The 13692-nt window shown below is 50.7% G+C and overlaps 1 protein-coding gene across 11 annotated transcripts in view; it reads left to right on the forward strand.

The window, feature by feature from the left end:
* The window catches only part of SRGAP2 (SLIT-ROBO Rho GTPase activating protein 2), a 235254-nt gene extending 224710 nt beyond the window's left edge, over window positions 1-10544 (forward strand). For 3 of the 11 annotated variants that reach the window (XM_025421058.3, XM_025421059.3, XM_049106860.1), the window contains exons 21-24: window positions 882-1028; window positions 4273-4311; window positions 4529-4853; window positions 7191-10544. In XM_025421058.3, the coding sequence (XP_025276843.1) occupies window positions 882-1028; window positions 4273-4311; window positions 4529-4853; window positions 7191-7574 (895 nt within the window). In that variant the 3' untranslated portion in view covers window positions 7575-10544. Of the gene's footprint in view, window positions 1-99; window positions 2188-4272; window positions 4312-4528; window positions 4854-5689; window positions 5785-7190 lie in introns of those variants that run through there. The other 8 variants (XM_025421060.3, XM_025421061.3, XM_035711065.2 and 5 more) reach the window with 7 other exon arrangements.
* Window positions 10545-13692: the final 3148 nt, after the last annotated feature.

Here is a 13692-nt window from a genome sequence, read left to right on the forward strand (position 1 = left end):
CCCCCTGCCCCTTTGCCCCGCCGCCCTGCCCCTGACGCCCCACCCCTGAATAGATGCTGTCACTGTTTTTAGCCCTTCCCTTAATATTATTTTTTAAAGGTTGATATCCTGAATGAGTCTGCACCCTCCCAGCCTCTCCCCGGCTCGTTCTGCAGGGAGATCCTCCCTCTGTTGATAACATCGCAAACCTGGTGGTCATCTGTGCGTGGACAGGACCCTCCCAAATTTAGCATTATGACTTCACGACAGGACCGAGAGAAGATGAATTGTGGGGGAGAAGGGGCTTTCTTTGTCATCAGTAGCCAGAGGGGCCGGGAGAGCAGTGGAATGACCCGGGACCGGCCTGGACGCTCTAAGCAGGGCTCGATGCTCGACGACTGAGTGTGCCGGTGTCCTGCCTCAACGCCGGCATCTCCAGAGCCAGCACAGAGCAGCCTGTCCTTGCCCCGCGGGGCTCGGGACCTCAGCAGATAAACCGCAACCTGGACCGGCCGCCTCCTTCTCCAGAAGGTGGCCCCGGCACCGCTGCCCCAGGAAAGCTGCGTGGGGTAGAAGGCAGATGCCTCCAAGCCAGGTGTCCCCCTAGCTCAGCTCTCCGGCGACGCTGAGGATCCCACAGAACGCAGCGGGATTATTTATTTTTATTTAAACAACCCTCCAAAGGCCCTTAGCTTTCGGCACAGTCTGTTTGCAGAGCTAGCCCAGCCAGGTGTCACCGCTGCCTCAGGGGTCGCGCGCGCGTGTGTGTGTGTGTGTGTGTGTGTGTGTGTGTGTGTGTGTGTGTGTGTCGGGGGGCCATCTTGCCGATTTAACACTGCTTTTTGTGTTGTTGTTGTTGTTCTTCCCCCCTCCTCCCTGCCTGCCTGCCCCTTCGCCCCCAGCGAGGACGGTGTCGTGGAGAGGTCCAGCCCCAAGTCTGAGATTGAGGTCATTTCTGAGCCACCTGAAGAAAAGGTGACAGCCAGAGCGGGGGCCAGCTGTCCCAGTGGGGGTCATGTAGCCGATATTTATCTTGCAAACATCAACAAGTAAGCTCTGCTTTTCATTTTCTGCTCCCCTGAATGCCTTGTGACACCCAGCCTCACCGTCCGGCCTCCCTCTCTGAGCCTGTGCTGCATGTAGGGCTCCCCGCACTCCCCCACACACCCTCAGGCCTAACATCGCATGTGCTCACTGCTGCTGCAGGGTGGACAGGGCTGAGGAGGCTTCCACAGGCCCCACCGGCAGGTCCCCGGGCTCCGGCCAGCTGCCGCCCTGCTGTGGAAGGGTGCCCCAGCCTGGGTTTCTGCAGCATCTGTCAGCTCGGGCCTCCCCGGCCCCATCTGACTACTAAAACTTGGCCAAAGCTTTGGTCACTTTATGCAACTTGGTTTTATACTGTTTCTCAGAGGTGCCTTCTCTTTTCCAATTCCTGCCCAAATAATGGTTTTTGATGTCTTCTTCCTGGTCCTTCCTTGTCTGTCCAAAGATCCAACATCTTGTGTGTCTTCCACTAGGCTCACGTGACCCCGGATGGGTTTATTTAGATACCATGTGTCTGTTTCCTGCCCTGTCCGGCATTCACTCCGTCAAGGAAAGGAGACTACTCTGCCCCCGCCCACCACCAGCACCCCACAACGAAAGCTTTGTCCTGAGCTTTTTAATCATTGCCTAACTGCCAGCTCCCTTCTGCCCTTTCATACCAGTAGAAATAATTGTCCGTGTTTTCCCTGTTGCTTTAGCCCTGTGTCATCCTCCCCTGTTAAGTCCATTTGCAGATTCCCATTCCTGTCCGGCAGGCTCTTAACTCTGGCCCCAGCTTTCATTGTGGCTGTGAGCAGCATCCCAGGGTTTTAACTCCACCCACACCCGATCTGGCCGGCTAGAGGGATTCCACGCCTGTGTGCTGCTGCCTCCCCTAGAGACATTCAGGTTATTGGAGAACTAATCTCATCTCAAGGGGCCAGACACCAAGTCCCAAAGCCTACCGACCTCTTTCCGCCAGACCCTGAAACTTGGCCCAGTGCCAGCGGGATGACAAGCCCCAGGGTGTTCCTGATGAATATGGATTGCAGATGATGTACAGTTTTTATTCCCCCCTGGCTTTGGAGGAATGAAATGATTTGCACATTGAAAACCTGTTAACCGTAGCCTCTGGACACTGAAACTGGAAGGAGAATAAAAGATGCTTGTTGTTTTGAAACTGCACCAGGTCGCCCAGATCTCTTGGCTTTCTTCCAACCAGACGGTAGCAGGGGGAGTGGTTGGGGCACGTGGCTCTCTTCCATCTTTCACCCTCAAGTTAGCAAAGTAGCTGATTCAGCTCACTTAGTGTAGGTATAATTTAAGTCAGACCAGTAAAAAAGAATGAGGATTTTATTTCCTTCCCTCCAGCGTAATGCCCTGCTGGGAGGGCGAGCTAATAAAAAGTAACTGTGGACTAATCACATTTTTTTTCTTTATTTACAAGTCTGTGTTAATTATAAGCCTATAATCATAAGGTTGTAAGCCTCTAATTAACCCAGAAACTGAGGTGGGGTTGGTGGAGGGAGAGTTAAATAATTAGTTAGGTACATGTTTCTAAGCCATCATATATGTGCTGCCATTTGTACAAAGAAATTGTAAAGGATAATAGCCGAAATAGTCAGAAGGTGAACACCAGGTGGAAAGTCAAGGCGGTTCCCTTGAACTCCTTCCTTGGTGATGTCAGGACGGGGTTCTCAGAGGATGTGGTCTCCCCAGACACCAGCTAGTCAGTGGGTGAGTGGCAGCCCCTGAGGAGTGACTCTGCCCTTCCAGCCTCGCTGCCTGCCCCACACGTCGCTCCTTCCCAGGGCCCCGGGTTCTTTCACACCCCTGGACCTTCACATCTGCTGCCTCCTCCCTCTGATCAGCTCCTCCTCTCCCTTCAAGACGTAGTCAGAAGATTTACCTCCTTGGGGAAGCCTTGCTAACACCCCCGAGGGCCACCTAACCACCTGAGTTAGGTGCCCGCGTTCTGTAGTCCCACAGTAGTTTGAGCGTCTCTCGGGACTCAAGCTGCACTCGGATAAAGCACCAGGCTGAGCATCTTGAACCCAAGAGCTCTGCCTTCCTCTCCTCACGTCCCAGGGGCCTGGCCAGGGACCTGGCACACACCAGCCACTCCACAATCTGCCCCCTCAGCAGTTTGAGCTTTGTGAGTCAGCCATCCTCAAGTGGAAAGAGGAAATCAGCGAGAGAGTTAGGCGGGTGTGGCATTCAGTTTAACTTCACACATAGAGCGAGGGCCCACTGCCGTGCCAAGCGCCCGTGCTGGTTATTCAGAGGTGAATAATGCAGTGCCCGGCCTCCCTGCTCATTCCCGCAAGGTAAATACCATAGAGACAGGTAACAAAAAAGCAGTGCCATCGAAGCTCTGAAGGGAACAAAAGCGGGAGTGTGTGCTTCTGCCTGCTGTTGGAGTTGGGGTACCAGGGAAGACTTTGCAGGGGAAGTCATTTCAGCTGAGCCACATAAGACTCTGAGAACATCCTTCTGCTCGAGAATGGCTGACACCCAAGGCTAAATGGCCTGAGCAGGCAGCTTCAGGAAATGTGTGCCAGGTTCCACGCTGGCCCCGAAGTAGAAGACCTAACCAGTGAACGGGACCAGGACTGGGTTAGGACACTGACTCTGCCACACAGACTAGCTCCTTATCTTCAGTCCCTACCCCTTCCATCTCAATGCCTGCCTCAGCCTTAGTCGCCCATAGTAGGTTCCGGATCAGAGTTGCCCCGCTGCACCTCCCAAACCAGAAGTTGTATTGCTTCTTAGGCTAGGTCCTTAAGGATCTGATCCCAAGAAAAAAATGAAATTATTCAGCAGTAGGCAACACCCATACTACTAGGACTCTGCCAAGCTGTCTTGTATGAGAGTCTCAGTGGTCTGAAGGAGACTGGCCCAGAGCCAGGGTTCAGCCCAGTGCTGGGTGACTTAGGGTCATGTAGATGTATTTCCACCCTAAGAAAATGCACAAACTTGGCCCTAACCCTGCAGCACTGCAGCCTCTTTAAAAAGACTCTGTTCCATGTTTGCAAATAAGAAGCAACAACAGCTTCTTGCCAGAGCCCAAAATGATTACAGTCCTATAGTTGGCCAAGAAACATGCTAGAATTTGGAAAAATCAACTCTCCTCTTGCGTTCATGGTGATGATGAGAGTTTTTCTCCCACCTGGGCCTTAGTGTCTGTTCAAAGCAGGTCATGGAGGGGGCCTTTCTGTGAATCTGTCCCCCCTTAGAAACTTTCCCTTAATCAGACATTTTTCCTGGCAGCACCTTACATCTTGACAACTCAAAGCCCACGACCACCAAGTAAGTATCCGTTTCTCCTTTGCCCAGGTTGGGGGTGGCAGGGGAACGGAGGCACAGAGACAGCAAGGGGGAAGGTAAAGCCAAGGAGAGAACATGCTGTGTGTCCCTCTCCTTCCAGAAGTCCCTGGATGCCAACACCTGTCCCACTCTCACTCATCCCAGCTTCCTCGGGGCCAGGGCTCCCTGATCACACTGCCCTTTCTGTTTGTGATTGAAGGCAAAGGAAGCGGCCAGAATCTGGGAGCATCCGGAAAACATTTCGGAGCGACAGCCATGGGCTGAGTAGTTCCCTGACTGACTCTGCCTCCCCGGGGGTGGGGGCTAGCTGCCGCCCATCTTCCCAGCCCATCATGAGCCAGAGTCTCCCCAAGGAAGGGCCAGATAAGTGTTCCATCAGTGGGCATGGGAGCCTCAACTCCATCAGCCGCCACTCGTCCCTGAAGAATCGGCTGGACAGTCCACAGATCCGGAAGACAGTGACAGCAGGAAGGTCAAAGAGCTTCAATAACCATCGGCCTGTGGATCCCGAGGTCATTGCACAGGTAACTGGGGGCTTCTGGACACATAGCTGGCCTGTCTACGTTTGTCACTACTGCGTAGTGCAGCCCACATTCGTTACGACAGGCCTTGAAACAGCGGCTTTGTACATCACATACCAGGTTCAGAGGCTGCTGGATATCTGGACCCCACAATGCAGCTCTCTAAGCAATTTGCCAACCCCACTAACCCAAGAAGAATTCAAAGACAGAATAAAAGAATTCGGACTTCTGGCTCATGTTCAGGCTGTTTGCAAGGGGCTGTATGTTTTATTTTTTTTAAGATTTCATTTATTTATTCATGAGAAGACACAGAAAGAGACGCAGAGACATAGGCAGAGGAAGAAGCAGGCTCCTCGCAGGGAGCCCGTTGTGGGACTTGATCCCTGGACCCAGGATCACACCCTGAGCTGAAGGCAGACGCTCAACCGCTGAGCCACCCAGGCGTCCCGGGAGTGTACATTTTAAAGCAAATAATTAGTCTTTTGTTGGAGTCCATTCTGCCTAGGTTTCAGGTCTTGAGAGGGTGGTAGGCTTTCGTGAAGCTGCCCGATTGTTGAGGCTCAGATGTAGTTCTGGCCATATTTTTCTGCCACCCTGCCCATCCCCCTCTCCTGTTCCCCGAGGCTAATCTCTCATCCGTAATGGGAGGTAGAAGATCAGTCATTAATCTGCTCCTGTTTTGACAGCCCCAAAATACTTTGCTGGCAGGGGCTTGGGTACCAGAAGGGTTTCCAGCCCAAGGCTTCAGATGGCAGTGGCAATGAGCTCCCTGGTTATAGGGTCTTCCTTCCATGTATGCACACCACACTGACAAGTCTCTGTTTTCCATGAAACATTAGCGATCCAGCCCCACCTCTAAAACTCCGACTTCCGGGGCCACTCCAGGCAGTTCACTCAGACGCCTCTCCCAACTCTATAATTTTCATTAGACCAGGTAGGAGCTATGGGCTCCCCGTTGCCCTCTTATGTTTCAACTGAGTTGAGATTCTTGTCACCCCATCTTCCAGGGGGCGATAGAGGCTGCCTGTGGTCTCTATTGGCTTAATTGTGATGCTCTGCTTCGGGAAGGCGAACCTGGCGAGCATAGTATTAAGCTTGGGGCCTGAGATATCTTGCTTGGCTAACCCTCCATTTCTGCGCCCCTACCTGAGCTCTTGGCTGCGACCTGCCTTGCACCGCGGGAACCCTCCTCCCAGCTCCCTCCTGAGCCAGGGCTTAGTAGGAATGTTAGACTACATTCCTGGCACAGACCGCCCCCCCCTAGCTGTAGAGTGGGACTGAGGAGGGAGATGATGAAGTTCTTCCTGAGCAGTTTTAAGGCTTCAGAACATCATGGGGGTGAGTAAAAATCACTGTCAGCAGAAAGCATGGTTCACCCCGTAAGGGCCAAGGCCTTTGCTTGGAACGTGTCATCTTTCCAAGTGAGCCTGATTCCAAGGGAGGAGCCCTGTGGTGGTTTGAGGGGTGGCGGACACAAGGGTGTGAAAAGGCTGGGAGGGAACTGGGAGGTCTCCCTGAGGGGCAGCTGGCTGTGGATAGAGGGTCTTTGGTTCTGCTATTCTTGAGAGCCGGTTTGTTCCACTGTGACTGGAAAGAGCTGATTTACCTGTGTGGGCTCTGGCTCCCCCTCCTGGTCGCTCCTTGGTCCCCTCTCCTGGTGATGGTAGAAGGAAATGGCTTCCTCAAGTGGGCACTCCAGTGGGTGGGGTGGGGTGCAGTGAGGTGGGGCAAGGGAAGGGGAGGGCGGGGGTGGGAGCACTGGGAGGTGTCCTGATGAATATTCAAGATCAGGGTCTGGAACCTTTCCTGACCTTTGAAGTCCAAGAAAACAAAGATCATACCACATCTCTACCATTTAGTCAAAAATGGTTTATTATGTACAATTTCAAGCATACACAAAAGCAGAAAGAATTGGATAGTAAATGCCATGTACTTGTCACCAAATTCCTGGCCACTGTTAGTTCACCCAACTTTCCCCTCCCCACTGGATTATATGTCATTTCACCAGAAATATTTTAGTGCATATCTCCAAAACCTGAGGACTTTATTTAAAATAACATTTCAGCCATTCTTTTCTAAAGGCAAAAAAAAAAAAAAAAAAAAAAATTCTCGTGATAATGAAAATCCCTTTTTCCCCCTTCCCCACATTCTGAACATTCGTATGTTTAAGAATTTTGGCCAAAAAAAAAAAAAAAAAAAAAAAGAATTTTGGCCAAGTAAAATAATCTGGACATCTCCCTCCAGTTGGTTTTTTCGTGATTCGGCCTATGCTGTTGAAACAGGATCCTTGGGGACTTCTCCCTACAGCAGCCTCACCTCCTCCTTTTTCCTGTTTTGCAGGATATTGAGGCAACTATGAACTCTGCCCTGAATGAGCTGCGTGAGCTAGAGCGGCAGAGCAGTGTCAAGCACACCCCCGATGTGGTTCTGGACACCTTGGAGCCCCTCAAGACCTCCCCAGTGGTGGCCCCCACATCGGAGCCCTCCAGCCCCCTGCACACCCAGCTCCTCAAGGACCCCGAGCCCGCCTTCCAGCGCAGTGCCAGTACTGCAGGGGACATCGCCTGCGCCTTCCGGCCTGTCAAGTCTGTCAAGATGGCCGCCCCTGTTAAGCCGCCAGCTACACGACCCAAGCCCACCGTCTTCCCCAAAACAAATGCCACTAGCCCTGGTGTCAACTCCTCATCTTCCCCACAGTCCACTGACAAGTCTTGTACTGTCTGAAGGATATAATTTAATTGTTCTAGACAAGGGGACTGAAGGGACTGACTGTTATTAAAAAAAATCTTCCTATTTAACTAGCTTGGGGACTTCAGTTGAAAATTAGATTCTAAGTTGTTCTTGCAGGAATTAGCCTTCCCGTCACCCATAACCTTGAGAATGAAGCCCTCGTTGTCACCCTGCCTTGCCCTTCCCACTGCCCTCTGCTTCTCCCCGTCGTCGTAATCCAGCCAGCTGCAGTACATACTGTCCTTAGGTTAGCCAGAGATAGATTTTTCCATTATCAGGTCACTGTGAAATCTGGCACGGCAAGTCATGAGGACACGGGCTCAAGTCTCCGTCCCCTCAGACACAGGGGATGCCTGACCAGATGGTTGGCTATTGACAGCCAGCTTTCAGTGGCATCTTGTTTTGGGTACTGACTTTAGGGAACCATATATAGTCCATTCTCATTTTACACACACACACACACACACACACGTTTTCCTGGTCTCTGGCATGTGTAGCCTCTCCTGGTCCCAGACCAGTCTCCTTGTAAGTTATTGTGGCAGTTCGCACAAGAGCCACCAGGGGTCTCTGTTTCCGTTACAAATCTTGTTCTGTCTGGGCCAGGGAACCTAGCCTTTGAAGTCTCTCCATCATAAAAAATTGAACAGGATGGAACTCGATCCTGTAATCTGTCTGGGGTTGGGGGCTTTCTCTCTGTCTTCTCTCTATTGGTGTGAATTGGTCATTGGTGTTTGCTCTCGCTCTCCTTCATCCTCTAGGAATACAACCCAGTCTTTTTATAGAACTTCTGAAGTTTTTCTGAATGTATAGACATTTCTCGGGTTCCCGTCTTTGTCTCCAATGGACCATTTTCCATTTAAGACACTTTCCTGTATAAGACAGTTTTATAGCTGGTTCCACTTAGGTAAAGAGTCTTAAGAGAGTTTCATTGTGTTTATGGCAGGTTTGGAAAAGGTGAGAAATGGGTCCTTCTGCCTCACTTTTTGTGGGCACTTAAGAAAAAATTCATTATGCTATTCAAAAATTAAATTCACCTTCACTAACCCCCAAACTGTTCCCAAATGAAAATGTATCCTAAGTTCACCCCTCTAGTTTGGTTATTCTACAAGATCTCTCTTTAGGGACCAACAGGGGCTTGGAGAGCCCTAGTTAAATTAAAGAGAGACATTACTCCTTAAAACCTGTTTTCTTTTATCCAAATAAGGACAACTAAGAGAACTTTGGCCCCACAGGCTCTAAAGTCTTCTTGAGGCCGGAATCTAACAAAATAAAGAATTGGATGCTGAATATTTTGGCCTGCCTTTGGCCTTTTTTCTGGTTCTCTCCAAAAAGCAGAAATGATGCCCTCGCCTACTTTAATCCGGCCTCCAAAACTGGTGCCCCTCATCCCAGTGCCCTGGCTCCACGCTATCCTCCAGGGCTGGAAACCATCACACCCCTGTCTCATGAGTCTCAGACAACTACTTGAGTTAGAGCTGAAGCTCATTCCTCTTCTCTGTTTTCTGGTTTTAAAGCTACGCTTTTAGCCTTATTTTCTACAGGTCAAGAGAGGCGATGGGTTGCCATTCAGATAGGAAAATCTGAGTTTCCTTATGTTTAGCCTAGAAGATTCTTTTTTGGACCAACCTTTTGAAGTTGGCAGTTGGTGCTGTGGAAGATGGTAGGATTTTTTTCCTCACTGTGCAAAGGAAAGAGGAGCTTTGTGGAGAATCGCTAGATTATTAGGATAACCTGCAACACCAGGAAAACTATCCCAAGAGCTAGGAAGGAGAAATGAAGAGCTCCGTCAGTAAAATGAGTCTGGCTGTGGGAAGCGACCCACAGTCCTCTGGATTCTTGGCTTTGTTGCTCTATCCACTGGCCTGTCCTTGTCTGTCATCTGGACTTGCACAGGTCTTGAGCCAACAGTGGCTTTCAGCCCCAAGGATCTGTTTCCTTGATGAAAATGGAACCCCTACCTTTCCCTTTACATTCCTTTGGATCCAGCCGATCAAAATTGGTACCCATGCCTGCCCTTTCCCCTCCTTCTAGCACACTCCTGAGAACGCAAAGCTTTCTTAATGACAAAGCTTTGGGCCTGTTGTGTTGTTCCTGCCTTATTTCTCTTGCAGCCCTTGTACATGACTGTGTCCACTGTCCCCTTGGGCCGTGTCCATCTGCTGATTTGCATCATGAACTGGACAGTGTGTGAGTGGCCGGCCACCTACTCCCCCACCTTCCACCCCAGCTCTGGGAGCCAAGTTGTCTTCCCTCTCTGGTGCTCCTGACGCCTGTGAGATGGACCTGTCGAGAGGACGAGGAACCCACAGAAGGAGAGTCCTTCTCGGCAGAGCTCCTGCAGTCAACTGGAATTCAGGTCGCACACTGTGATTTTTACACCGAAAAAGCCAAAAGGAGCTGGCCACCTGGGGCCAAGGGAGACCAGTCTTCCTCAGCTCTGCTTGCCTAAACCAGCATGATGCTTCAGAGAGCCCTGCTCTGCCCCTCAAGGCATGGATCCTTCTCTCGCTGTGGATTCTGATGGGTCAGGCTTTGGGGAACAGAGGTGGGGTGGAGCAACCAGCATCCCCATTTGGAAAAAGAGAGGAGTTTGCAGCCAGCAGCCTGTAAACTGGAAACACTGGTCTCAGCCAACCTCCTCAGGGCGCCCTGGTTTCTCCCCAAGGAGATGAGGAGCGATGACACCAGCAACAGGATGAACAGACCACTGGAAGGGCTGGTGTGTGTGTACTTCACGTGCAGAAGAGAAGTTTAGATCTTCCAGGGAATCGCAATGTTGTGGCGTCTGACTTGTATGTCACGTTTGTGTAAAATGGTATATTCTTTAAAATAGTGTTGATAACTGGAATATTGTATGTATGCTTGGAGATGCTTTGTGTGAACCTAAGACTGTCACTCAACAGATGTTGGATTGGGGAAAATCCAAAGCACAACTTCGAAATAAAATACGTTTTTAGGTTTCGATGCTGCAGTTCCTATCACTTCCCACCCCCTGAAATCTCCAATCCAGGAGTCCAGCTCCCCAGGAGGAAATGTAACTCTGTGCTGGTAGAGCCCTGCCTGGCAACAGGAGAAATGTGGTGACCTCAGGAGCCGGCCACCTTCTCCCTCCCAGCAAGGCATGGCAGAGGTGCATCTAGAATGTGGATTCCCCGCCCCCCAGCATTTCCCATTAGCCCATTAGCCCGTGTGCGGAGCCTAAAAGGTTTCATAGAAAGCCTTCCAGCTCACCATTGGGCAGTCTGTTGCCATGAGAACCATTTCCTCCACAGAATCTACCCACCCTGTTTTCAGTGAGGATCATTCTCGATTCTATCGCTGGTCAGATTTCCCCACTTGGGGGAGTGGGGCCTGTCAGATGGCCTGCAGGCTTTGCCAGCCACAACCAAGGGTGAAGGGGGGGGGGGGTCTTTCTTTCTTCCACATGTGGAGCCCTGAGTCATTCTGCCCTCGGATGCCCTGTGCCTCTGGGAGAAGAGCTGACCCATATGCTTGTGCTGTTGGTGTTGAGCACAGGGGTGGGCATACAGGAAATGCCTTCTCTCCTTTAGATTTTGATTCTAGCAGATCATGAGCTCGGGTGAAATTATTCAAAGGTAGCAGCTGATAATGCATCCTAGGGCTTATACTTATTTTTACTGGGCTTATTCCAATACCAGAAGCCCCTGGGGAGGGATCAGATCTCTCATATCCAAGAGGATCCCCAGTGTTCAATGGTAATACAAGGAATCCTATCCCGGTCCCTGGACCAGACACAGTACTCTGAAGTCCATCACCTCCATCTGTCTCATGCCCTTCCAACTGTTGTCTCTTCCCCCTCCTTCATTTTAATAGAGCTCTATCTTGAGCTTCTTGCTGGTCCCTTGGAGTCAAAGGTGAGGCTGTTCAAGGGATCCCTGAGTGGCTCAGCTGTTAAGCGCCTGCCTTCAGCCCAGGGTGTGATCCTGGAGTCCTGGGATCAAGTCCCACATCGAGCTTTCTGCTTGGAGCCTGCTTCTCCCTCTGCCTGTGTCTCTGCCTCTCTCACTGTGTCTCTCATGAATAAATAAATAAAATCTTAAAAAAAAAAAAAAAAGTGAGGCCGTCCTGCCACCCTGAGCTCTGGATGAGTTCTTTGACATAGAGCTGGTGTATAAGCTATAGGCAGGGGACCAAGGAACCTTTTCAGAGAGACCTCAGGCAAAGGTGGGCTATTTTGGAGGATCCTCTAATTCAATTTATATATTCAGATGGGAGCCTGATGGAAGGTAGTGACAACACAGTTTGAAGACAGGCCCATTCCACCCAGATAGAAATCCAAAAAGGAGACCAGGTACATATGAATTTGAGAAATGGCCTTAATGAGTATCTACTCTTAAATGTTTATCACAATGTGTATGTGAAGCTTCTTTTTTTTAAAAATTTTTAAAATGATTTTATTTATTCATTTGAAAGCGAGCATAAGCAGCGGGGAAGGGCAGACGGAGAGGGAGACTCCCTGCTGAGCTGGGAGCCCAATGCCAGGCTTCATGCAGGGCTCGATCCCAAGACCTGGGACATTTAACCACTTTAGCCACCCAGGTGCCCTGGTATATGAAGTTTCTTATTAGTCTGGAGTTAGCAACCCTGGCATATCGCATGTGCCAAAGACTCATTTGTCAGTCAACAGACTCTAAGACTCACTATGTGCCAAGCACTGTTGTATAGTGTTGAACAGGTGAAACATAATGGAGCTTGCTTTCCAGTTTGAGGAAGAACAGATCAATAAGCCAAGCATGATTCAGAAAATGAAACAATGTAATAGGTAGTTAGTGCCTGGGAAAGGAGTAGTACCGTTAATCAAGAATTCCTGGGGTCCCTGGGTGGCACAGCGGTTTGGTGCCTGCCTTTGGCCCAGGGCGCAATCCTGGAGTCCTGGGATCAAATCCGAAGAAGGATTGCCTCTCTTGTTGGCCTCACCTTACCCACTGGCATTTGACAGCCAAGCCTCCCTTCTTGAAACATGTCCTTCACTTGGTGTCTGTGACACTGGGCTCTCCCAGCCACCTACCTGTCACTTGCTTCCTTCTCTCTTCTTTGCGAGCTCCTTCCTCTCTCCTGGATTTCCAATTACTGGCACCTTCTTTTTTTTCTTTCTTTTTTTTTTTTTAAAGATTTTATTTATGTATTCATAGACACAGAGAGAGAGAGAGGCAGAGACACGGGCAGAGGGAGAAGCAGGCTCCATGCAGGGAGCCCGACGTGGGACTCGATCCCGGGTCTCCAGGATCACGCCCTGGGCTGCAGGCGGTGCCAAACCGCAGCACCACCGCGGCTGCCAGGTTTTTGCTTTAAAATGGGCATCTTTGAGACATGTTTGCTTGAGAGCAGGGCCAGCAGGATGGGAAGGAGGCATGTGAAGGAGAAGGCGAATCACGGAGCACAAATGGAAGGGTTGGCCGTGGTCATGAGAAGAGACGCTCCCGTCTCACTAGAGGGAAAGCAAGTGTGATGCAAGGCAGGTAGCAGATGTGGTGGTGAGAAGATGCCGGGGTTCCCTTTCGATTGCTTCTTGTATTTCCATGAAGTTTAAGGCAAAGACTTCAGCTGAGGGTAAGAGGGAGTGGGGAGCGGGAGGCTTAGAGAGGCAAGAAAATGAGTGAAGTATTTTTCCACATCAAGAAAAACAAGACAAGGGGATCCCTGGTTGGCGCAGCGGTTTAGCGCCTGCCTTTGGCCCAGGGCGTGATCCTGGAGACCCGGGATCAAGTCCCGCGTCGGGCTCCTGACATGGAGCCTGCTTCTCCCTCTGCCTGTGTCTCTGCCTCTCTCTCTTCCTATGTCTATCATAAATTTTTTAAAAAAATTCTCATTTAAAAAAAGAAAAACAAGACAAGGGTTCAACTTCTCTCAGTGGCTTGGTGCTGGTCCCATGGCTCTTTTCCCCGCTCCTTGGGGAGGAATGCCAGATGTGGCTGCAGAGATGTCCCTCCTTCCCCACCCAAAGCTCCAGGCTAGAGCTAACTGATGAAGGCGGCAAGATGCAGGGCTCTGAGACCTCGTCGCTTAGTGCCTCATCAATGTTGGAGCATGGTGGGTTCGCACTGCCTGCCTCTCCTGCACACCCACCTGCCCTTATCCTTCTTTCCCGTGA

This window comes from Canis lupus, chromosome 38 (assembly GCF_003254725.2).
Source record: "Canis lupus dingo isolate Sandy chromosome 38, ASM325472v2, whole genome shotgun sequence".
In the NCBI taxonomy this organism is placed as follows: domain Eukaryota; kingdom Metazoa; phylum Chordata; class Mammalia; order Carnivora; family Canidae; genus Canis; species Canis lupus.